Source organism: Poecilia reticulata, linkage group LG2, assembly GCF_000633615.1.
Source record: "Poecilia reticulata strain Guanapo linkage group LG2, Guppy_female_1.0+MT, whole genome shotgun sequence".
Taxonomy (NCBI): Eukaryota; Metazoa; Chordata; class Actinopteri; order Cyprinodontiformes; family Poeciliidae; genus Poecilia; species Poecilia reticulata.
In genome coordinates, this window is record NC_024332.1 from 40130846 (window position 1) to 40155347 (window position 24502).

At 38.1% G+C, this 24502-nt stretch overlaps 1 protein-coding gene across 3 annotated transcripts in view; it reads left to right on the plus strand.

Moving 5' to 3' along the window:
• adarb1b (adenosine deaminase RNA specific B1b) overlaps window positions 1–24502 on the plus strand; it is a 138363-nt gene that overhangs the window by 65528 nt on the left and 48333 nt on the right. Inside the window, exons 3-4 of one of the 3 annotated variants that reach the window (XM_008402286.2) lie at window positions 17873–17925; window positions 20647–20681. Coding sequence is in view for 1 of the 3 variants with exons in the window: in XM_008402271.2 (XP_008400493.1) it covers window positions 21601–21700 (100 nt within the window). In the remaining 2 variants the exon portion in view is untranslated. Of the gene's footprint in view, window positions 1–17872; window positions 17926–20646; window positions 20682–21449; window positions 21701–24502 lie in introns of those variants that run through there. The other 2 variants (XM_008402279.2, XM_008402271.2) reach the window with 2 other exon arrangements.

Consider the following 24502-nt stretch of genomic DNA (forward strand, 5'->3'; position numbering starts at 1 on the left):
GATGAGATTTTAGCACAAAAACAATACTGTGTTTAAAATATTCAAAGTTATTCTAACTTATTTGAATATTAGTGGTTTTTTTTATATAATCCATCATGTTTGAAGAACATCAATGTAGTAACGGTGAGCCATCATCAATTTTTATGTTGGCAGTAGCTGGGCTGTTGCGGGCTGCTTGACTTGTTCCAGCCAAAAAAGGCAAAGCAAGTTAATTTGTTTCCAGATGTCCCAGAGGTATTCTGTGTGAAGGAGAAGGATTCTTGGTTGAAGGAGTTTGGCAGGACTTTACTGCCGGGCTTTAAGTGAGCTCCACACCACTAAATTGTAACAGATTCACGTTTTTTTTTTGTTCTTATTAAAAACAAAATAAGAACAAACCGATGACTAATTTGCTTGCCACATGACATTCATACAGCTGTCAGATTTTATTTAAATCATGCCACATTTATCACTCTTTCTTTTCCAATATCTGTTGGCTGTTTTTTTCCAACATGTTTTTCTCTTTTTTCCACTCTTGTAAACCACGTACTGCCTACTGTGTTGTGATGCGGTTGTATGCCAGTCCATTTGTGTCTACTCAGCYGCTGTATAAATAATAGATCTGATGAAACRACAAATGGCGTCCTGTTGAATGTTGCATGTGGATTTTGACAGAAATTTGCAGTTGTGTTTAAGTGCACTTTAAAACAGTCATACGGCGTTATGAGCTGATAGTTTGTCCCAACATCTTCATTCAGCTGCTGAGTTGTTCAAACTCTTTTTTCCGTGGGCGGGACTTGTTCTGGTGTTGGGATCTAGCATTTAATAACTTCATCCTGCTTTCTCTTCTCTACCTTTTAGAAATTTCTCCTCGGGGGCCAATGCTGATCAGATTTTATCTGCTCGCCGGATTGAACGGCAGACTTTTAGTGTCTCTCTGGGTGATAGAAGAATAGGTGGAAAGACATTTGAGAATAGTTAGTGAGTATCAAGTGAGCCCTTACTGGTTCTTCTAAATCTGAACTCCACTTGGGTGCTCTCAAAAGCCCCCGGTGAACACTAACAGGAGCTAAAATAATGGTAGAGAAAAATGGCTGTGGCTGCTCACGACCCCGTTCTCTGTTCACGTCAGAAAAGCCGCTGCCAGCATTTTGTCTGTCTGTCTCTGAGTTTTTGCCACTGTCCACCTTTTGTTCTCGTTTTGTCTCATTACATCATCTCAATTCAACAACTGCATATCCTCCAGATTATAAGCACAGTGTATGTATTGAACTAATGGTGTATCATGAAAATGCTTTTGGCCTGAAGGTCTTGATGTTGTAGATCTAATTTTTATAGTGTTTAAGGCTTTGAATTGTATTAATTTATTATCTTTAATGGTTTCATTGGATAACTGGAAGTAGATTCAAGTATTTTCCAGGTCTGCATAAATAGGGAAAAGAAAACTCCCTGGGAAAAAATATTTAAAAATGATACATTTTAGACTGGCATAGTATGAAAATCTGACATAAGAACCCTTAGTGTGATCTGTTCCCTGGTTTGGAACGTAGTTATGTAAATGTGACCTTGAGCATTTTACCACAACACTTTCAGCTATTTACATTCAATCTATAGTGCTCACTTTTCATCCAGAATCAGTTACTTACACCATAAATACACATTCACAGTTAAATTGTTASATCACTCATGTCTTTGTGTTTGTGGGAAACCGAAAAAATGTCATTGAAGTCCAGTTAGGTTTAATGACGGGATATTTACCCATAATGCTTTGTAAAGCACTGCTGAGTCTCTCTTGGGGCTCCAAATTACCTCTCACATCTGCTGCTACTCTTCGCCACAAATAAGTCAGCAAAACACACCAACACACACACAGCCAGTCTCATACTGTACGTCCAATGGTGCAAAGAGGGGCTGTTGGAACTGATTAGGCTGTCGTAAGTCATGATGATGCACTTAAACAGAGATGACGGAAGACGTTTCAGTAATTGATTGTTCCGTCATTCAAATTAATGTGGCTTGAATACAAATTAAATTGAAAACAAAACAACTAGGCAAAACAATMTGACCACACGTCTTAAAATTACAATACCCACTAGTTTCCTATTTTTGAGATTATGATTTTCCCACTGGTCTTTTGTTTGGCCGCTGAGTTAGTGAGTGTTTTGGGTTGTGGCGTAAGGTCGTAATGTCCGGAAATGATCGTACCCTGTTAGCAACACTGGCACACGACTTCTGGTAACTGTTGGGATGATAATGGAGAGTAGCAATATTTGTGCTTTTGAGACTGTGACTTTATGATGTTGATTTTACTGCCATAGGAGTTGTGCTGAATGGTCGGATTCCTTCGACCATATCAGTTTACCCTAGTGGGTCTGTCTGGATTGTGATTGCATCTCCAAGACAGACTCACAATGCACCATATTGATTGGTCTGGACTTCTCCCAGCTAGCTGAATGTCTCAGACTTCGGTTTTTTCTCTTAGTGATGTTTTAGCATGTACTCTTTGATGGACTGGAGCGAAGAATACATTTTATCAGGCGTTGTGGTCTATTTCTTGCAATTAGAAAGATGGGTTAGTAGTACAACAGTTATGAATGTTATGTTTTAAAGCTATCAGTTTAGTGGTGCTGTATTGTTTGTTGCTGTTTTTTGGTGAATTTCTAACCACTATTTGGAACTTTACTTACAACTTCATCAGATGTTAATATTTTCTTCTGGTGTTTATAAATTATTCTTGAAAGCATGTGTAGCTTCAATGTGTGGTGATGTTCATAAACATTGATCTGAGGAGTAATGTAAAGAGCATTTATAAACACTGTCTGATGTTAAGGAGAAAGCAGCTGTTACCAAATATGTGTGCTGACTTTCTAACAGCAATGCTGCGTAATAAAACCCACACCTGTAGGTGGCGATAACATCTGCCCATAACCCTGGCTCCACTGTTGTTGTTTTTCGTTTTTTCTTTTTTTTGCAGGAGGTAGTGGGAGGACATGCAAAAAGTGAGCAGTTGTTTCATGATGTGTAAAATAAATCTCTGTTCACCATGTCCTACAGTTTTGGTTTTCAGAGAAACTGAGAAAACGTCAGAGAGGATGAAGCATTTACTGGAGAAGATGTGATGTGAGGATGTTGGTCGCTTGCTCTGCAGAAACAAATGTATTTTCTCTTTATTGTTATGAKTTTTGGTTGATAAAATCAGTTGCTAATTGGCTCTGCAGTCCAGCTCTATCACTGTAACTGTTGGGTAGAGAAACATTTTGTCTTATTGAGATTGTGTTGTTACTTTGAGGGAGTTCAGTTTGTGTGTGGTGGGTTTTGATTGGAAACCTGTAGCATTGGTGAGGTGGGTGGGCAAAAATCCACATTACTTGGAGTGTTTTTAACCTCAAAAAATTAATTTTTGAAGTTAAAAATGAAGGTTATCTTAATCATAGGAAAGCAGCATGCTACTTTCTCTGCCAGTAGCTATAATTATTTGTCGGATTGGTTTATTGTAGGCTTAAAGAAGAGATATTAAGTCATCTGTAAAATATGTCCCTTATTTCCAATTTAAGAGGCTTGAGTGAAAAAAAAAGAACTTCCAGAGACACCATTAAGCAGATCAAACGTCTTCTTGAAAACTCTGTTTTTCACATACAATTCCTCTAGGTATGAGACACATCCAGCTATAGATTTATGAAGGAGATTTCAGAATGGTGCCAAAAATACATCTGTAAAACCCAAAGCATCAGTGAAAAACAGCCCCAAACATGGTAAAGCAGTTTTTTAAGCTCACAAACCAATTGTCGTTGGCTCCTTTCTCATAAAAATATTTTCAGTCCTTCGCATGTTCTCATATGCACACATTAGCTCCCACCCACAGTGCTTCTTTGCAGCCTCCCACACTAAATAAATTTAGATTATTGGCTGAAAAGTAGTGCAAACTTACTTCACACATTTTGCCAAAACAAAAAAAAAATCTGAAAAGAAAACAGATCTTATTGGCACTCTTTTCTAGGAACTTCAAATAAAAACATGAACATCAGACTTCATATATATTTTAGTTTTAATGAATGTGAAACTACACTCCCAGCTTGTGTATTTACATTGGAAAATGTTGAGAAAGATAATTTAATCATCATATGTTTACAGATTCAGTGAGACTAAAAATATAGCAGTAGGAATTAAATAATAGCCCTTTATTTTTGAATAGGTACATTTTCTTTGAGGTGTTGTAGGRCTACAACACATAGAAAGGGTACGCAATTCTCTAAGTGATTTTTGTTTACAGAAATCAGATTCCACTGCAAATTCTACTCATCGATGCTCATCGTAGCTAAATAAATAAAAACCTGGTACTGCTTTTGCAGTTTTGATTCTATTAGGCATTTTAAAAATTGCATTTTTGCCTAAAGAACCAATTTGTACCAACCTTGTGGACATTTAATGCCCATTAAATAGGGAAAAGAAAACTCCATGGGTATTAAACTGCTTATTTTACAGTTATAGGATGCCAATAAATGACATCTACTACCATCAGCAGGCCACTAATGGCTTCTTTGGTTTGATTATATGTTTTTGGATACTGTAAGAGTAAACAGGTTTAATTGAAAATCCGAATCACAATCAATGATAATAAAGCCTAAGAAAATAATGTTATCAAAATATGTGATATTTGTCATTATGTGTTAAGTACTTACATTACTATAGAAATAAAGAAATATGCAACACATGGATGTGGGTAAAACACAAGTAGGAAGGGATAAAATGGCAACATGCATTTGAAGTGAAGGTACAGTCTGTCAAACAGGCAAATGAAACCTGACCCAACTTTATCTGTGAGGAACCTTTCTAATGACAGTGAATAATTAGAGAAAAAGGTATTAATCCATCTATTTTGGAACAATAATGTCCTAAGGTATAAGAGTTCCTAGAGCGGACAAGCTCCATTGTCTTTTGAATATTTTAGGTATACTTTATGGAAAAACACGGCAAATAGGCAGGTTCTCTATCAATAATTTGAAATTACATTCCACAGAAATCTCCACGAATTCTGAACCATGAATAGACGACGGTCAAGTGTATTTCTGCGTTTAATCATAAAACCTGCATTTTTGTAAATGCGATCAGTCTGATAATGAAATTTCCCAGTGGCCTGCCTGGATTTTTTTTTGTTAACCTTTAAAACACATAATAAAGAAAGAGGTCTTACCAGCATGGATGTGTATGAGTTGTTTTGATTCGGTTTATCTCTCTCCACTTTGACTCACCAGAGCTCTCTTGGGCACACATGGTCTCTCTCTGTCATCTGCCCCCTCGTTCTCTCTGCCCCAGCTTCTGGTTCACCTTGGATGACCAAAAGGCTAAATGACATTGAAACCCTCCTGAGTCAGCAAGTTGCTAATAAATCATTTGTCCTTTAGATAACTCCACAGATCTGCCCCAGTGCAATGCCTTGCGGCTTTGTGGACAAACTTAGTTGTTTCTTTGAGCGTTACAGTAAATGCAGAAAAAAATAAACTGAATTGTGCTTTTATTGGAGCATAAATGCACCCTTTTAGCTCTGTTTTAACAGAGAGAGAAACTTGAGCACTGTTCATCAGTTGTATTCGTGATGTACTCCAAAAAACCTGCCCATTACCAGAGCAGCACTGGCTGAAATCTGCCAGTCTAAAATAGTAACCCTTATGTAACTGTGGCCTCTGCATGGTGAAAGGAAATGTCAAATGCAGTTCTGCAGCCTAATGGCTTTAAATCTTTAACAACCACACAAATAGAGAACAAATAATGGACTGGATGTTGACTTTGGCAAAGAATAGCTTTCGTACATGCATTGAAAGAATGTTGTAAAATATTCTTTCTAACTGAACTAATGAATAATTTGGATTACAGCATGTAGTAATTGTGCTATTTTTTTAATAGCCTGCAGATTTTTATGAATTTTAAACATGATATTTTTATCTTTTTGTCAGTGGCTAATAGATTATGTATATACTTCTGTGAAGTATAACATGTATATTTCACTAAGCATGTAGATGGACAGAAGGCAGACTGCCCACTAGTCAGACCAGCTTCGCTCACACGTCACTGGCCGACGAGCCTTGGGCGGCTTTGAACAGATGGCAAACGCAGGAAGATGTTCCACCATCCTACACCGTTCAGACTGACTCAGTGTTTAAAGTTTATGAACACTTTAACAGAGATGCATACTTTAAAGAGATTCTCAACCAAATGTTAAGACTTGGTACGACTCCTACCTTCTAGAGAAGATCAAGCACATTATCTCATAGAAAAGAGCTTTGGTAGGGAGGCTGTACCTACTGGAATATCCCTTAACCAAGGGAGTATTTTGTAGATGACAGAGTACTAAATATTTCTAATTGATTTAATATTTCCAGCATCTTGTTTTCGGAGTCTCCCAGTTTAAACTCCTCTCCCGTTTGTATTTTCTGTTAACTGTAAATTGGTATTTGTTTGAAACCAGAAATATATTACAACATGCCGCAGTTCCATTAATAAAATCAGCTAACCGTTGTAGAAACGATAATTAAATGAAAGCAGAGTTAGGTTTTCACACTCCAAGAGAGGCTGAGGCAGTAATGGTCTCATCAAAGCCATTTTTAGGTATGTAGACCAGAATTGTTAAAGTATTATGTTAGTCACAAACCTGCTGCTGTTTGTGGTTAAATGTCTTCTAAGTTACATTTTTAAGTAGAATATGGGTTGTAATCCCATCTGTTCTTCAAGCTTTATCTCATGAGAAATAGTTGGTGTACATTTGTTACTCAAGTGCAAACACTGCGACAAAATCATCAGTTATAGTTTTATACCTGACAATAATTACTTTTTATTTTGGTGTCTAAAAAAAACAGGATGGTTTGAAGTGATTTTTCTTAGGTTTTACACTGTAACTGCTATCACACAATCTGAGATTAATACTCTTTTACACTGATTTAATGTTTTTTAATGACATTAAGATCAGTGCAGTAATTCATATATCCAGATCGCAGAAGTAATAAATGTGAAACATTGAAGTCTGACAGAAAAGCAGAAGAAATATGTAATGGTCTCAAATGGGCCAGATTCATTTCTGCAGCTTACTACACACAGAGATCCAAAAGTGTGCTCTTAACCCATGTATTTTTTGGCCAAAGGGAGATTACAGAAAAGGAAAACCAAAAAGTGGAAGCTGGGAAGCCTAAAAGGGAAAGTATCTCAGCGCCAAAGGCATGTCTGTCTTTGCCTCATTTCCACTTTATAGGTTCTGCAGCATGGCACCAGGAGATCTTTTTTATATTTACAGCAGTGCTGATGCTGTCCAAAGACTCTTTTTTCCTCTCTGTGCTGGTTCCTTTCCTACAAAGATAGTCATACTGGCGTTCAGCTTGACGTCTTCAATGTTTGATTTGGTTTTCTTGTTCTGCTTCAGATAACCAAATCAGAGCTCTCCACTGCCTGAATGAGCATCGCTGAGTGGAAGTCCTGGATCAGCGAAGGGGGGCGCTAAATAGACCTGTCACAGTAAAATCCAAATTTTTTTTATATCCAGAGAGTGACACTGTCTACTAGATGGTATAAAATCAGTGTCTTTTACTTCCATGGACAGGGGTTTGCAGGTCGCATGCAGCATGGATCCAGTAAAACCAGCTACAAATCAGATTTACCATCGTTCCACAGCACTTCAGCTTCCAAATCCCAACCCTAGCCTAATAAATTGTTAAAGACTACCTGCTGGCGGATGTTTTTCCCCTTCAGCTTTATTGCGATGCTTTGGCTGATTTTATTTTCTACTTTGCAGTTTAGGACACAGCATTTTTATGACATTTAACAATAAACGGCAAATGAATTGATTGCATTCATGCAGGAACAGGTATCCCAGGCGAAGGCTAATTTTTCACAAAAGAGTATTTCTAGTTATCATGTGTAAGATGTAACCTACTTTACCGGATCCCCACGTCTTCTACTATCATAAGACGCACACATGTGAACACAACATGAGGTGGCCTAGTTTTTCAGCTCCTCTGTGGTAATCCGATCCAGGACCGGTGAATAGAAGGGGTCTGGGAAAACTTGCTCTGCCATTGTTCAGCTGGGGAAGAAAGAGGTTCTGAGAGCATCTGTGAGGCAGGATTGAGTCTTTATGAGCTCTAAACTCTCCTCCTGACATGTGAGATTGAGCAGTGAAGCAGTAAACTTTGACTCAAAAATCACAAGTATGCCTTCATTTAAATGTATCGGATCCCATGTAGCGTAGTTGTAAAGTTTCATCCCAAAGAATCTCATCCAGACTCGGGTAGCTGAGCTGAATTTCCGCTCCAGGAGTTCGCAGTACAGATCTTACCTGGTGGTTCTGGATTTTTCTATCTTTGCGTTTCTATGTGAAGTTTTTTTCTTGGTCATAAGCCAGCTGTGATGGCCACCTGCCCACTTTGCCAAGACTTTGGCATCTTCCCAGATGGTTGACCCAGATAGTCGAGAGAGAAAAGGAACGAACTGTTTCTCAGACTCACTTCAAAACGTGCACCTGCGAAGGTGCTCCGCATGCAGAGATCCACCTGGGCGGGTCACCTGGATGTTTACTGGGTATGAACCCTGAAACGTTCCTGATGTAGCAGTTCTGTTACTGCGTTACTCTTTTCAAAGTTTTACAGCTGCAGACCAACATTTGTGATTAATTGGTTGTTTATTGTTGCAGACTGCAAATATTTTAACCCAAGTGTTTCAAAAAGAATTGGAAGTGCATCAAACTACTCAGACGATTCATCTTTTAGTATTTACCAAACATTTGCAAGACACCTTTAGTTTCTGTTCATCTCCTATAGACTAAATCTAAGGATGGATGATTAGACTTTGCTTTTGTTGATGAGCAGCATTTTTTCAGTTCACCTCCAGGTATACGTGGGAGTTAAATGTCTATTGCCAAATAAATGTTAACAACAGAGGAGAAAGGCTTACTTTTATGACTAATAAAATTGATTGAAGTCACATCTTTAGTGCAAATGTGTAACTGAAGATGCAGAACTTCTGATATTCTGCTACTGCTTGGGTTGTGGAGCCTGACGATTTAGGAGGAAATTATAAATAAAATCATTTTCCACAAATAACTTGGAGTTATGTTTCACAGAAAAATCTGTGAATTTGTGAAAACTTAAACGCAAATAGCCTCGTGTCCACTGCAGTTTCCAAATTCTGCAGACTTTGGGATCAGACTTTGGGAAAACCATTCCAGGCTTTCATGCTTACCTGTTTTAGCTATTCCAGAACCAGATTTTATGAGTTGGTATCACTGAGATGTTGAAACACCAACGTTTAGACATGTATTTTACATGAGTTAAAGTTGAAGAATTTGAAGGTAGTCGTCGGTCATTCTTTCAACCAACGTCTAATTTAGCACAACTTCCTGAAACATTCTTCCTGCCATTGTGGACAAATGGCTCCGTCTTTGTTTTGTCTGACTAGTAAAAGCCTTTTCTCAGAAGGCTTTTGATTTGGCCATGTGGGCAGCTGCAAATTTCAGTGAAGCTTGAAAAGTAGTCCTTTTGCAGCAGCTGCTTCTTTCACTGAGACAGTGAGACAAATGTTCAGTTAGTCTCCATTTTATAGCAGTTTTGTGGTGAGACCTGGGTTGTTCCTGAACATCATTACCAGTTTCTTTTCATCTGAAAGAGACAGTTTGAATCTTCTCTAAGACTTGACAAAGTAGTAAAACATGTATACTTTGTACCAGTTGTTGGAGTGAGACTCTCGGAATGTGCATTTGTTTGAAATTGTGTCCAAAAGAATTTCTCAAGTTGTGTACATCTAATGATGTGTTTTTTAAGCCTTCACTTCCCATTGTTTAGAGGATTGGTCAATCCAGTTAGTGCTGTCAAACAAAACTGACAGAGATAATTTGCAGCTGCAGCTAAACATAATTACTGACCAGTAGGTAATATTCCATTGCTCTGATAACCCTTAAGATATTTTTGAACGTTTATTGCAGCTGTTAAATTACAAGAATTCATTTTTTCCTGGACACAAACTAATGCCTTTTCTTGACTGGGGGTTGTTATTTTGTTATAAACCATTTCATTGTTGGTTGTTGTTGTCTTTAAAAGGGGAAAACATTATGCAAGATAGCTTTTTTTGAGCTTTATATAATTTGATAATTTTTTTCCCTCATTGAAATCATACCTGGAGTTTTGCTTTCATTCTATAAATGCTTGCTCTCACAAAGTACTGCCTATTTCCATTAAGGTCTTCCTCAGAGCTGCAGCACTCAGACAAGTTTTTGCCTCACAGAGCACCWCTCAACAACTCAGCTCCTTCAGACTAGTGGCAGCAGCAATTAGCAAACACCTCATGGAAATGTGCGTCTGCAGTTCTATGCTCCTAAGTCCGATGTCCCAAGATAAGTTTTAAATTTTTAACTGTCAAATGATTTAAGGAGCATTGTTGTAATGATGTGCTGAGAGTGTCGTAAAGAACAGAAACTTCTTAAAGAGATGAAAACCAATTTTATGGAGTCAGATTGTAAAGATTATTTCTCTTAAGTTATACTTGGTAGATACAGGATTTTTATAACTACTTTAGGTGACATAGGTGATTAGGTGATTGAGTTATAAAATTTAATTATGTCCCTGGAAAAGACATAATATTGACAGGCTGCAAACATTCACTACTAAAACCAGATGATTGCTTTAATTAACGATGCAATTTGAACAAAAACCTGTGATAAAAGGAAATTTGCAGTGATGGCAAAAAAGCCGAGATTTACCTCCAAACTCCCCCCATGTAATTTTTTCTCCTATTGTATACACTGTTCTCTTGTCCTGAAATGATCCAAGAGAAATAAATCAATGCAACTTCAAACCACAAGGGTGTAAGATCAGAAAAACTGAGAATACTACAGCAGTACGTGGGCTGATAACCAAGGAACTCGTAAAATGTTGGAACTGCGTTTTGTTTTCAAACAGGAAGCGGACACTTTGACTTTCCTCTCTGTGATTGTGGGTGTTTAGCTGCAGTCAGGTGTGTTTCAGTGCAGTAATTATCCTCAATGTCACACCGCATTGCAATGCAGCAAAGATCTCTCTTGTGGGGGTGTTTTATTGCCACCGGGTCTGTGTGAAACTGAAATTAAGCTGACTGTTAAAATGTTGTAATTTTAGGCACACTACAGCAGTTGTAGCCTTACACACCACCTTATCTGTGTTTTTACACTGTTTGTGTTTTTCCTGTGGTTTTAATGCCCCCTCCCCACACAGGAAATGGAAAGTTGCGCCGGCAACATGGCCACCCAGCAGGCCAGAAAGATAAATTGGCTGAGAAGAGGCTCGTTCGTCACAGCAGAAATTGCTGACGTGTTCGTTGCAACATATAACAAATACAACAAAGAGGGAGAGGACAATTCAAGTGAGAGGAAATGTGCTTTTTCAGCATGATGGGACTCTGGTTGGGTACCCCTGTTGTGGATAATGAGCAACTTATGAAGTGTTTTTTTTTAGTGTGTGTGTGTGTGTGTTTTCAAGGGCGTAGAGCGGGCACGGCTCGTCTCCGACATGCTATTCATTATCTCGTCTTTGTGCTCCTAAAACGTCCTTGGATCTCTGCTGAAAGACTGACTGCTCGCCATCAGTCGTTTTAAATCACTGTCGCATAAGTGGTGTCAACACCTCCCGGTTCAAACTTATATCTAAACATCTTCATACCAATAAAGGGTGACATCAGGTTCACTAAACCGAGTCCGCAGATTCCAGGTTTTATTGGTTTATTATGATGAATCAATTATTTAAATAATTGTCAACCAATTTAGAAATGGTTACTTGGAGAATGCAGACTCATAAAAAGGCCATTTGCTGAAAAAACACAACATATTCAAAGTTGTACTTAAGCCAGAACTGTTCAAAATATTTACACATATCATGTTTGAGAAGAAAGAAAAACCTTTCTATACGAATATTTTACCCAAAACTCAAGTGGCAAAGTTTTAGCTTCACCATGTTCAGATTTTGTATTTTATTGCATGAAAGGGAATAAAATGTTTCCTTGTTTAAAAAGAAAAGATTTTAACTATTTGTTTTATTTATATCTTTATTGTATGTCTAGTATAGTTTTAAAACAAGCTTAAGAGGTTAAGTGAAAAATCTTTAAAATATGACCTTTTTAAAAAAAAATCAAATTAATCGCTTAATCATCAGAATAATCAAATTATTCTGATATTTTAACAGTCGTTTGTTACAGCACTCTCTTGATCCTCCAGTTTCTAGAAAAGGTTCAGGGCTTTTTCCTAGTCAGTTTGAGAAAATATTGAAACAGAAAATTGTTTATTTCCTGTCCCATTGTTTAAATGATCCATCCATCCGTCCGTCCATCAACATCCAGCCTGCTCAAAAGCAGGAACTTGTTCACACCGTGTTGGTTTAGCCGCTTTTGCTATGAAAACAAGAGTTTTCTCCTTCCTGCTGCAGCTCTGGAGGATCAGAGTTGAGATGAGGGAACACCACGACAGCTGTGAAAGAAAATCAAAATAGCTCTGCTTTATTAGCAGTCACTGCAACACCTTGTTTATGCTAAAATAAAACTGGAGAAGCAACAGAGTCCGAGGAGGCGTGATGCATTTTGACATGCCTTCTGTGTTGTGCAGCAACATCATCTGTGACTCAGTTTAAATCAGTCTTAAATATGTGCAAAAAGCACCTTGAATTTGAAAATAGCTCTGGTGGCTTGTGCTCTGCTGCCCTTTTCTCGCCCTTCCTCTATTACAGCTTGTTGGCTTTGCCCTTTTGTCCGTCTTGCCAGCAAGGACAAGCAAAGAGCGGCCTATTGTTCGCCTGTATTGAGCTGACAAGTATATATATGCACATATATGTGTCTGCCAACACACGCACAAAGATTCTTGTCATGTTTCGGCCAAAAATCCCAGAGCCACAGGCAACGAAACGGATACATCCTAGTCAGGGAGTGAACTGGAGGTTTGGTTAAAGAGGGAACCACACCCAGTAAGCCAGTAGTAAGAGTTAATGGTTGGCCTCGAAACTGGTGGGAACTCCCATGGGAAGAATTAACTCATTTCTACTCACARCCCTTATTATTTAAATTTCAATCTGAATTACACTCTTCTTTTTTGGGGGAAAAAGCAGYGAGCTTAGCTGATGGTTTGTCCTGAAATCTGCGGTCAGAGGTTTCACTCTGGAGTCTARTTTTAGAGAAACGTACCAACTTTATGGATCGCTTTTCCTTCTCTGCTCGCTTGCTGATRAAAAAGACAGTTTTAGCTTTCAGTGATGCCACATTTAATCTACACTTCTCAATAAATGATGATTTTTTTTAAGTAAAATTAGTTCACTTTTCTCCACCTTAATTCTAATCTTATTCTGCTATGTCACCACTAACCTTAACTGCTGGCAAATATGTTGAGGCCATGTGGCTTCTGTGATTCTCCACTGAGCCACCAGCTGCTTCGTCACCTGCTTCAGCGAAGCCTCACCAGTCCAGATCCTGACTGCTGGTCAGATTCATCATGGATCTAACCAGGTGATGTAGCAGTTTCAGTTTGACCTCTGCTCAAACCAARATAACTCTGACTTCTTGAAAAAAAATWATGTAGTGGGGCTTTCACAATACTAAMATTTACAAGAKAAATACTCAATATCTTTTGTAATACCATGGAGACATTTCTTAAAAGAGCCGGGTCCTTTTTAGAGAAAAGTTCAATTTTACAATATAACAAAAATTTCACCTTACTTAATTTCGGTAAAAAGATCAAGTGGGGGCCATTCATCCGTTGTTTAATAAAAATACACATATAGCTATGTTCACACAGCAAACATTTGTGACCCAAATCTGATTTTTTCAAGTGCTCAACAACTTTAAAATCGATCCAAATATGGCGACACCAATTATTACTTCCCATAAACAGTGTGCTACTGTTTGACGTCTACTTTTTTCTTCATCACATGCAGGTTGCTTTTTGGTCAGAAAATCTTCACATAGAAGTYTGTTAGCATTAGCTGATAGCGTTACCTTGTAGCGATAGCACAACTTTCATCGTGCATCCTTCAGCWTTTTGTATTTTTCTTTTCTGTCTTTTARTCCTGAGAACATGCCAGTCATGGAAATTTCATCCCTCATGCTTTGTGTTTTGAGTTGCCTACTCACACTTGAACTCCTCTCTAACTAAATCAATCTGAACACGCAACATACTGGTAAACAATATTGACTTCATTAAGCTTAGAAACCATACGGATGCCATTGTTGACAGAAATTGTGTTGTCTTATCCGCATTTTGTAATGTCTGCTTTGTAATTTGCATTTCTACAGCAGACATCTGCAACTTCAAACATTTGTTTTAAAGAGATACATAAAAGAAAGTGCTTTTTGACATTTACGGATTGTTGCTGTTGACTCACTGGCAGGAAGCTCCGCCACAGCAAAGGGAGCTGCTGGGTAAAACAATAGGAAGCATTGCAACACCCAGYCAGGATGGTGATTCAGCTCGAAGTGTGAGGAAAGATGTTCGTTTTCCCAGTTGGCTGCATCTAAACGATGAAGCAAGTGCAAGAAAAAGGGATTCATGCACATAGACTGAAAAAGGTTTTGACTCAGTTTAACTTTTGACCTTTTCCTACCCACACTTCTCCTTTTCCTCCCTTTCTACTTTCATTTTCCAAACCAATTTGCACCCCTTTCGTTATCTTTTGCACATCGATCTATTTCTCTTGGGATGTATCTTTAATGAATGGTGGTGACAAATGATCCGCTGGCTTCAGAATGCAGCTAATTCCTATTGATTGTTGTCCTGATCCATGTTCTGCGTGGTTCATGTTACAAAATCTGAGATTATAACCCTATCCGATGAAGCAAAATTAGAGTAAAGTATCTCCTTCGGCTAATGGATAACATTTACATGAGGCATATAACCACCTTTTCTTTCAGTGGACCATCTGTAGATTTTAATAACTTACTTTAAACCACTGGTTGTCAAATAAATGGATGAATATTGGTTGTAAATCTCCTGTAAGAGAGCTTATTTTTGCATTAAAAAGGTATAAAACAACCAAAACGTTAAATTAGCAGCAGCCCAAAAGAATATGTCRGAGCATCAGAACAGAAGACTAAACACAATACATATTTCACATGTTCAAATGCAGAAGAAAATAATAGAAGCAGAGTTTGATGTAGAAGGAAAAAGGAGTTGAAGAGATGCAGCAGCCAGGTCTTTTCCAGGCCTTAACTAATTTCTGGATTTCTTTGGAATGTGAGATGCTACTTCCAGTTTYGACCARTTATCTTTACTTAAAGGAGAAAGAGAGAAAACAATATTCTTTAAGTCATTTCACTTTTTGAAAACAAATGAAAATTGAGGAGTTACACTTTTATCCTCTATTTGTGCATCAAAGCACATGCCCATAATCTTTATGTAATTGTTAATAAACTCATTATAAGTCTTTCAAAGTGAAAGCTGATGGCTTAAGAATTTATAGATGCACAATGTTGGGAGTTCTTTGTTTTAATTTTCATTAGAGGGGCCAATAAGCTCAGATTGATCACCAATCTTCCCATCTCTGACCGAATGATTCACTGTTAAATAAACAGCTGGACACTTTTCTGACTTTGTTAGCTTGTTGCAGATAAGGTAATTTCCCTGAATCAGAGTAAAGAGGCATATAAATTTATTTTAGACTGAAAAAAATGTGCTTAATAAAATGTTAAATAATTTAAGCCTGCAGGTCGGCTGACTAAAATCTACATTTGATTATGATCTTGCATTCCAGGGCAGTTATCGCTGTTCMTGTTACTGTGCTGCCCTCTGCTGGAGGAATACAAGTAAAACAAAAACATTACCATGGGGTAATGTGTTTCTAGGGACAAAAAGTGGACGCAGTCATCCGGCGTGTCTCTGAAAAACAAAAGCAGTTCTGCTGACACACGTCCCACTTTATATCTGAACTGAATGATGTCACAGTAACTGTCAGAGAAAAGGACTTAAAAAGCATGTGTTACCGCAAGGAAAAGTAATTTAGAGTTTGATTAAAACATGTTTTGTCATTGCACCAAAGGTAGGTCAGCGGGAGGGGTCAGTGTTAATGGTGTGTGTGGCCAGTCGTTACTAAACCACTGGCCTAATTTTTGGCTGAATACCACAAGCCATGGTTTACAGTCACGCACTCCTCATATCAGTTGACTGATTTTTCTTTCACAACCCCCCATTTCTAACATGCCCAGCCTCTCAAACGTAATTACGCTCCAATATGGTATCAAGTTCTTTCTCTTTTTTTTGGCCKGTGGTGTGATCTGAGAGGAGGTCTGCAGCTACAAAGGCTCACCCCTTCTGTCTCTCCTAATCTCTCGCACCGTCTCCCTCTCACCAAACTGTGAGTGTTGCTGACTTCCTCACAAGGCAATGAGGCTCCACTCTGGTCTGTCTGGATGTTTTTCATCTGCGTTCGTTCTCGGATATTGAGGCGCTGCAGGACACGCGCGTATCTGTCGGTTTGCTTTTTCACTTGTTTTCCTCTTGAGATAACTCCTCGAACTTGGGAGTTGAAATAAGGCTGGAAAGAAATGTATTTCAGACGCTCTTCAGAATCTAAAAGTTTATTGAAGGTGAGGTTGTTCTTTTCTGCTTCTCCACTGGTTCTTYGTTTGCYKCTTGTTGTTTTYCTAAGCATCAGCTTGCTTAAATTCCTGCCAGTTTAAAGTATTTTTAGCACTTATTTCCATCGGCTTTTGTATCCTAAGACCTGTGTCTGGTGCAATACTCTCTGCTCTTTTTAGAAGATGCTTGAAAATCTTTAAAATAAATTAATCTCGTAATTGTTCTCATTCACTGGAAAGAAATCCCATCATGATTTGAAACATTTGTTTTTAGCCGCTTAATATTTTCCTTTTTTACAACGTTTTACAAGTTTAGAGTTTTTCTAGATCAACTAGAATCCTGATCCTCTTKTGAGCTTTTCTATAGGGTTTAGATCTAGGAGCTGAGATGACCATAAACGAAGGTTATTTTTTATTTCATCTTATTATATTCTTTCTTATTTTTTTTCAACCAGAAATGAYCCACTGACAWTTAAAATCTCATTTATTTATTACAATATATTTTAAARGATTTTCTGGTCATTATTTGTAGCAGATGTGACAGGAAACTATTTATAAAGGAAACGGGCCCACAGCATGCCAGATCCTTCACCATATTTAATAGTTGGGAATTCTCTAACAGTGAATCTTTGGGTTGCATTTTATTCTCAGTCACCATTCTGTCTGAAGACAAAGCTGGGTCTGCGCACAGTTTTAAATATTACAACTACAGTTCTTTAACCTTTTGCTGCGACTGGAAATAGACRAGTTTTGAGCATCTATTTGCTGACTTATAAAATTAAGACATCCTTCAGTGGCGTTTCCTCTCGTCTTTCCCATTTTGTTGAGCAGAAAGGAGAAGTTAATCTCAATTTCGCATMATATTTATACAATTATTTCTTTAGACAACAAGTGAGCATTCTCCAACTAAAGGTTTGAATCTGAACCCTAACCCTAGGATGTGATTTTTYTCTCTCTTGCACCAGTCTATCCCAGTGAATGGCACATGTGTAGAATCAAAACAGGCAAAAATTTAAAAAGTAGAKTTCTGCAATATTTAGAGTCACAAYCATCTATCTCATTATTAGCAATATTGCAATTCAAAAGGATGACTTGTATGCAATATTTAGTAGTATATTTGTAGCTCATGGCCATGCATGAGCTACAATGTCTGATGTCTGTTTTTGATGTCAAAAACAGACATCCAAAAATGTCTGTTTTTGATTGCTGACATGYTAACAAAAAGTGGTGAAGATCGTAAGCGATATCATAATGAAAATATTCATATAGTATCTYGGTGACATGTTTTCCTGGTGCCGCTGCAGCCCTAAAGCAAATACTTTCTTTGGATCTTCAGAAAGCCAGAAGAACTGTCGATCCAGACCAGCTTCAGAGAACCAGGAGAGTCTGGTAGGTTGAAAGAAACACATGAAGAAAGGAGTACAGTACTGCATGCACCACATACTTCACTTTTCCCATATAATTTTATGAAATTTAAGCATAACAAATATTCTTCTAAAATAAGCCTCTTTCCATGCCAATTTTAATCCCGAGACAGACAAAAAGTTATATGAGTTTATAAGTGAAAATTTGCTCAATTAAATTATGCTGTAGTTACACTGTCTAAGGTGCCATTAATTGTGGCACCAGTTATATTCTATTTTTAACACAGGATTCTGACTAATGCACTGAAATTAAAATGTGGATTTTGAATTTATTTTTTTTTTTCTTTTCATTGTGGGATTATGCTGCGGCCATAAGATATGAATTTATTCAAGATATTTCCACACATCTCCMCTAGAGTAGAGAGTACTGTTAATTTCTCACTTATCTGATTTGGGGGAAAAAGCTGGAGAAATGCATTGAGGGTAAAGTAAGCTTCAATGAAACATGTGTTAAGTCATATTCCATCTTTGGAAATATAGTTTAKAATTCATACAAGCGTCTTTGGAAACACATGAAGAAAGGGGGAAAATATTGTTCCCACTTGGTTTATTCTTAGATCTCTGTGCATTTTAGTTGAACATTCAAACTGACCACAGTAGCCTGGATTTCCTCCCTTTAAAACAGTTTAAGAGCTTGTTTTTGTCAAGGTTCCTGTTTCGCTGTCAAACCACACTAAAAGTCACCAGGAGGTCAGCTGAAGCGTCTTGAACTCATTCTGGGTGACCACAGCGTCTCTCCGCATCTCCTCTCAGTCAGCGCTGCAAATGCCAAGACCGAGAGCGCTCTGAGCCGGGTTTGCTTTTCACAACTTTTACAATATCACATGCTTCTCTGACTTTATTGTTGCTGGCTTGCAGAATGTGCATGGTCTATAAATTTAAATCTTCRTTTGAGGAAAATAAAGTAGCGCGCACTCGGAGCAGATGTAAGTCAGCCAAGGCAGTGGTGATGGAAGTTGGCCAGCTGAAGTTATGGTTGGCCTGCACACAGAAGCATGAATGAATTTGCGTCTGGAGTATATTTWTGTTCAWCATTTACTTTCTCATACTGATTCTCTGCCCCACAAACATTAACCTGAATCTGCTGGCCTGTACCTTCCTCTCATTCACTTAACCTTTAACCTGCACCTTAAGTATATTTAMTGTGWAGCAGCTGAACCTGAAGAAACACTACATCGTTGGTCTCTTGTGTCTCATCAGTATTTTTGGAGAAAGCCTTTCCCAACTCTTTCTGTTCACCTCATTCCGCCTCCCTGTCTTCATTTCCACGTCCCAGCTGAGCTTTTCTTCGTTTCTTTATCTTATGTTCTCACTCGAGGGTTTTTCTCAATATCCTCGCCTCTCTTTCCTTTGTACTTCTCAGGCTTTAATGTCTGTTATTCTCCCTCCTTCTCGTTTTGCATTCCTGCACTATCATCCCTGTCTCGGGGTGCTATATCTAGAAGTAAGACAGTGGAGCTTTGAGGCTTTCTAGTTCTCACATTTGCCTGGAGATTCAGTTAGTTTTAGCTCTTTGGAATTTTTGTACAATTATTCATTGAGAAAAAAAACAAACCCAAATTAGGAGATATATGTTGTAACATCCCACATGGATGAGCCGGAAAAGTGGTGATGGTGGTAGGAGTTTGACAAGGATATTCTGGKGTCTTATTCATGAATGGGGGGAATCTGGTTAGGATGCCTCCTTAACAACATTTGTGCCAAACCTATTGGCACAAATGCTGATTATCATTAGTGCAAACAGTTGCTCTTTGCACAAACTCTGTAGATCATGGGAATCCTACGCCGGCCGGTTCTGCACAGGCTTAAAATCTGTTGTTGCCCCTATACAGCTGATTCAAAGAGCTGAATTAGCTACAGTTTACTTAGCTCTGCTCATGAGCCATTACTTGATTTTGGTTTGTTGAACCCGGGAAACATATAAAACATGCAGTACACCAGACCTCGATTGCTAACTTTGGGATCTACTGCTGAAGACAGTATAGGGTCCAGACTCTATTTTTGGTCTCTTCTCTTTAGCTCAGCCCTCAGTTTTTCTGAAGGATTTTAGTTTAGGGACTGAGAAGAAAATTTAATGCCTTTATGAAGTATTGCTTTGTTGATTTAGTTGCATCTGTTCAATTATTGTTCTGCGGAAAGGCTTACATTTTTATTTTAAAGGCAAAGGCCACCAGATTTGTATTTGTTAACATCTCTGTATTTTCAATAAGGTGTCCAGCTCTTCCACCATACTTAACAAATGGGAAGGATGCTTTTGCATATGGTTTTTTTATCAATTACTTTTTAATGCTGAGTGGTTCATTTTGAAAAATCAATCTTATTCTTTTCTGAYCAAAACACACATTTYCAGTTTAAGGTCCAGTAGAGTTGAGCAAACTGGTAGAACAGAAAGTCACAGTAAGTCATGGAGGAAGGATCAGCTCAGAAAAGTAAATTTAAGGTCGTCTCAGTTACATTGTCTGTTGTTCTGGTGTTGATRACTATATAACTCAAAGATAAAAATCTGTATTAGTTCATTTAGCTGCAGATTATTTATGGATCTCCTGGGTTCTGTATGTCTCTTTTCTGGTCCAGCACATCTGTGAAAATGTGATGACTTTGTGTTCCAATGACAAAGATGTCTCACCCTGCCAAAAATCCTGCCGAGTACTTACCTGGAAAATATGTTTTTCTCTGTCTCCAACAGGTTTTTCCAGTCACAGACTTTCTGCAAGATCAAAGGTCAGTGTCAGTTTTTCATTCATCCTGAATGTTATGTTATGTTTTGTTATAACCCAACAAAAATGTTATWTAGAGTCGTGTCATCATAAAATTTGGCACACAAAGGGCAACGTTTAGTTTTAAAATGCAATTGCACTATAAGACCACTAGAGGGAAGCAGAGTATTTCTTTGCAGAGGCAAATTTTTGGTGACTTTTACATTTGTTAGGGAATAAGAGTTCATGTAGATAAAAAAAGAAAGTAACATTACTTATCATCTAACCAGGTTGCGTGACTGCATTGTTGAGCTGTGTGTGTGTGTGTGTGTGTGTGTGTGTGTGTGTGTGTGTGTGTGTGCGTGCGTGTGGGGGTGTGTGTGCGTGTGTGTGTGTGCTGCTTTCTCTTTAACTACAGCATGTTATAGAGCTGGAGCATAATTAAAGGATCTTAGTTGCATTTGTGGGTTAAATACCTAAAAAACTGATTAAACTAGTTAGTCGATTTTTTTTTGTTGTTTTTTTTGGGGGGGGGGGTTGGCAAAAATCCGATGTATTCAAGCTTCCATTCCAACATGTGTTAATTCCTACCAGTCTCTCCTCTCAGCCAGTCTCCTCCTTCTCAGTCCCACTCTACTCCGGTGCCTTCCCTCTCTGGCTCCTGATAGGGCAGCCATGGAGTCAACAGAGGAGAGAAGTAGCCGGAGGAGGAGGAAAGAGAGGGAGGGATGGAGAGACAGTTTGGGTATGAGGGTAGAAACAAAGAAACGCTGCAGGTGTTGTGGAGTTGAGCATGTCTGTTGCATGACTTYACTCAGCGGCTGAAGTGTGATAGCRTTGGCTGTCAGAGGTGCAGGACTGGTAGGCTGATTCCAGCTCAAGTTGTACCTTGTTCCTTCTTAGCTGTTTAGTTGATTTTAGAGAATATTGTGGAGTTCGAAAGCATGGCCCTTTTTACCAACGATGTGCACAGCCTGGGCTCCTATTACTGCCTGATCCGACGCAAGTTTAAGAGGAGGCGGAAGAAGCGCTCCGAACGCAAAGGTAACCCTAAGAGTTGAAGTTCTGTCGCCTTTTCTGATGCTGAGACGCAGACAAGTGTTTGCAGCTTTGAAACAAGTGGTTTTAGGTTGTTTCTTTATGACTTTATGAATGCTTGCTGAGTCCAGAATATTAAATTTATTTTTGTTTTTCATGTCTGCATATTTACAGCAAAGTTTATCCTAAACAGGTAAATTTCTGTCAAACTGTGAACGTAGTTAGTTTGATTTAGTCCTTTTCCAAGTTTGAATAATTTTGGGAAAAAAGGCATGTTGATGATATTAAAAAAATTGCTATTTTTTTTAGTAAAATCAAAATTCCCCTTTCATWTCCATGGCAGAAGACATCTTCTCGACAAAACGAGTGGCGCAACCAAAATTTGTCTTGTTTTTAATTCGTTTGAGGTCCATAGTWTGATTTATCTTTGATGGGCTACAAGGATCTCTGTAGAAATCTACAGCCTTGTTATATACAGATACAATAAGAAGATGGGTGGGAACATTTTTTCCTCCTGAATTTACTTTAAAAGTTATTCATACCCCTTGCAGATTTAAATCCCACTAAGTAGATTGTTTTGATGGGAAATGAGACCGACACCTCTACTAATTCAATAAAACAATATAAAGGGATTGTTTGATTTGGAAAAAGTATTAATTTGAATACTTTTGTCAACCATTTTTATTTTTTTTAAAAATTGTAGGTTTCTATTAAACCTGTAATTGCTGTTCAGCTTTTTGAATGTCTCCAAAAATGCTTTGACCTTTTTYATCTACGATGTCGAGATCTTAGTCTGTTCCATTATCCAGTTCTTTAAATTATCCATCATATAAACATCTCAACCTTCACTGSACCTTCTAATTAATATTTTCAGTCAAAATAGATTAGTAGATCTAAATAGTCTAAAGAACTTTCCATCWAAACCACTTTTATGATTACAAGGAAATCTGTTTGCGTGGAAACAAAATACAAAGCCAACTGCTTCTGTATAAAACCTTCACAAAGACCTGTAGAAATAGGTCACTCTTCGACAGCAGGTGTTTTTTTCCAACAATTGGACATAAAATTTTCAGTAAAATTTAATGAAAAGTTTCTAAAAGTGAGGAGTGGAGCAACGTCTCTGCAGTTCTTCCAAACGCGACGGCAGTATCTAATAGAGAGAAGGATGTGCAAAAACTTTTCTGTTTAGTTTTTGTCTCCTGCATAAAACATTCCAATAAATCAGTTWCTTTTCCAGAGAAAACAAATTGATTAAATGTCAGTATGTTAAATCTAAGGCAATAAATGAGTTCAATTGCAYAGAGTTCAATTAGCGAACCCTAAAATATCAAGATCATCTCCTTTTTTTTTGCCTGAAGAGACTCCAGAGATGTGTTTTCTTTGTCTTCCTTCCCCTCCGTGTCTCTCTGAGCGAGGCGGGTCGCGGCTCATCATAATTGAAGTTGAATGACGAGAGCCCTTCAGCGCTCGGAGCGTTTCTCTCCTGAGTYTGCTGCTCCGCTCCGGGGGATTAACCAAACAGAGAAGGTAGTAATTACTCAGGTGGCCACAGCTCAGCGGCAGCATTAGCCATGTCTCAGCCACTTGCTTTGACATCCGCCAACCTCCTCCGTACCGCCGCCTCACCTCCGCCGTCAAGTCCATTCATCCAACTAAACCCACCTCTGCTGAGGGAGCTTTTTTTTTTTATCCTTTGATTTAAAAACTCCAGGTCTGCTCGCTCAGAGTGAATATGTCTATCAGTATTACCCAGCTCTGTTTCCCGCCTCTTTTATTCTCCCACTCTTATCACCTGGGAAGGAAATTTGCACTTTTCGCCAGAGAGAAGCGATGACGAAGCAGGAGGGGAAGGAGTTTGGCCCGACTCTTACTCTGCTTTAGCTTTCTTCGATTTCAGCTCTTCAGTGAATTCCTGGGTTCTTGAGTTCCTGGAGGAGTTTTGTTCGTTGCTGGATCACTGATCATTTCAAACTAAATCTGGAAATTCCCCGTGTCGATTTCTCTTCAATGATCTCAACATTTTCCCACCAAAGCTTCTTGTGTATCACGGATTATTCCAAAACTTCTACCTCACTTCCAAATTACGTTATTTTGCAARCGATGACTTGTAAAAATGTGGTTCTTTAAATATAAAGCWRKGATTTTTAATCTGTCGTCTCACTAATMAGCACACCTCAGGGAAAAAGAGACATGAACACTGGCTCTTCCCTGTTCAGACATTTCTGTCTTCCATGTTTTATGACAGCGACATGAAAAACACTGAGACCTTCAGGCTGTAATTACTGCATGTCACTCTATGCAGCCACGTTGAAACAAAGCACGTCCGCTTTTAGTTTTAGGTTCCGCATTAATTTGGACATAGTAAAAAGAATCTGGTCTTTACAGGGTTTTCAAGTTACTTAGATCTAATTTCAGCTGTAAATTTCATCCTGTTATTCTTTAATAAGCCAAAACATGGTAAAAGTAGAAAGTGGTTTAAAAAATATAAAACAAATAGCTGCATTTTTAAGAGGCCAAGCAAACAGACAAGTTTTATCCACAGAAAACAGGACATCCTGGTTTGAAAAGATWTTTTTTTTATGCTTCAGGTAACTTTTAATCTGATGTTTGGGTTTAATCTATTACGAGCTGTTAAAGTCTCATATCTCCACATGTTTAGTTTATAATTGAACTTTAGTATATTCAATAATGCAGCTAATTAAAATTATTTAGYTTAAACTCAGATGAGATAAAGCAATAGATTTTAACATTGTATCGGTATTATATTCTTAAGACTGTTATTTATTTATTTAGGTGATTTTTTTTAGC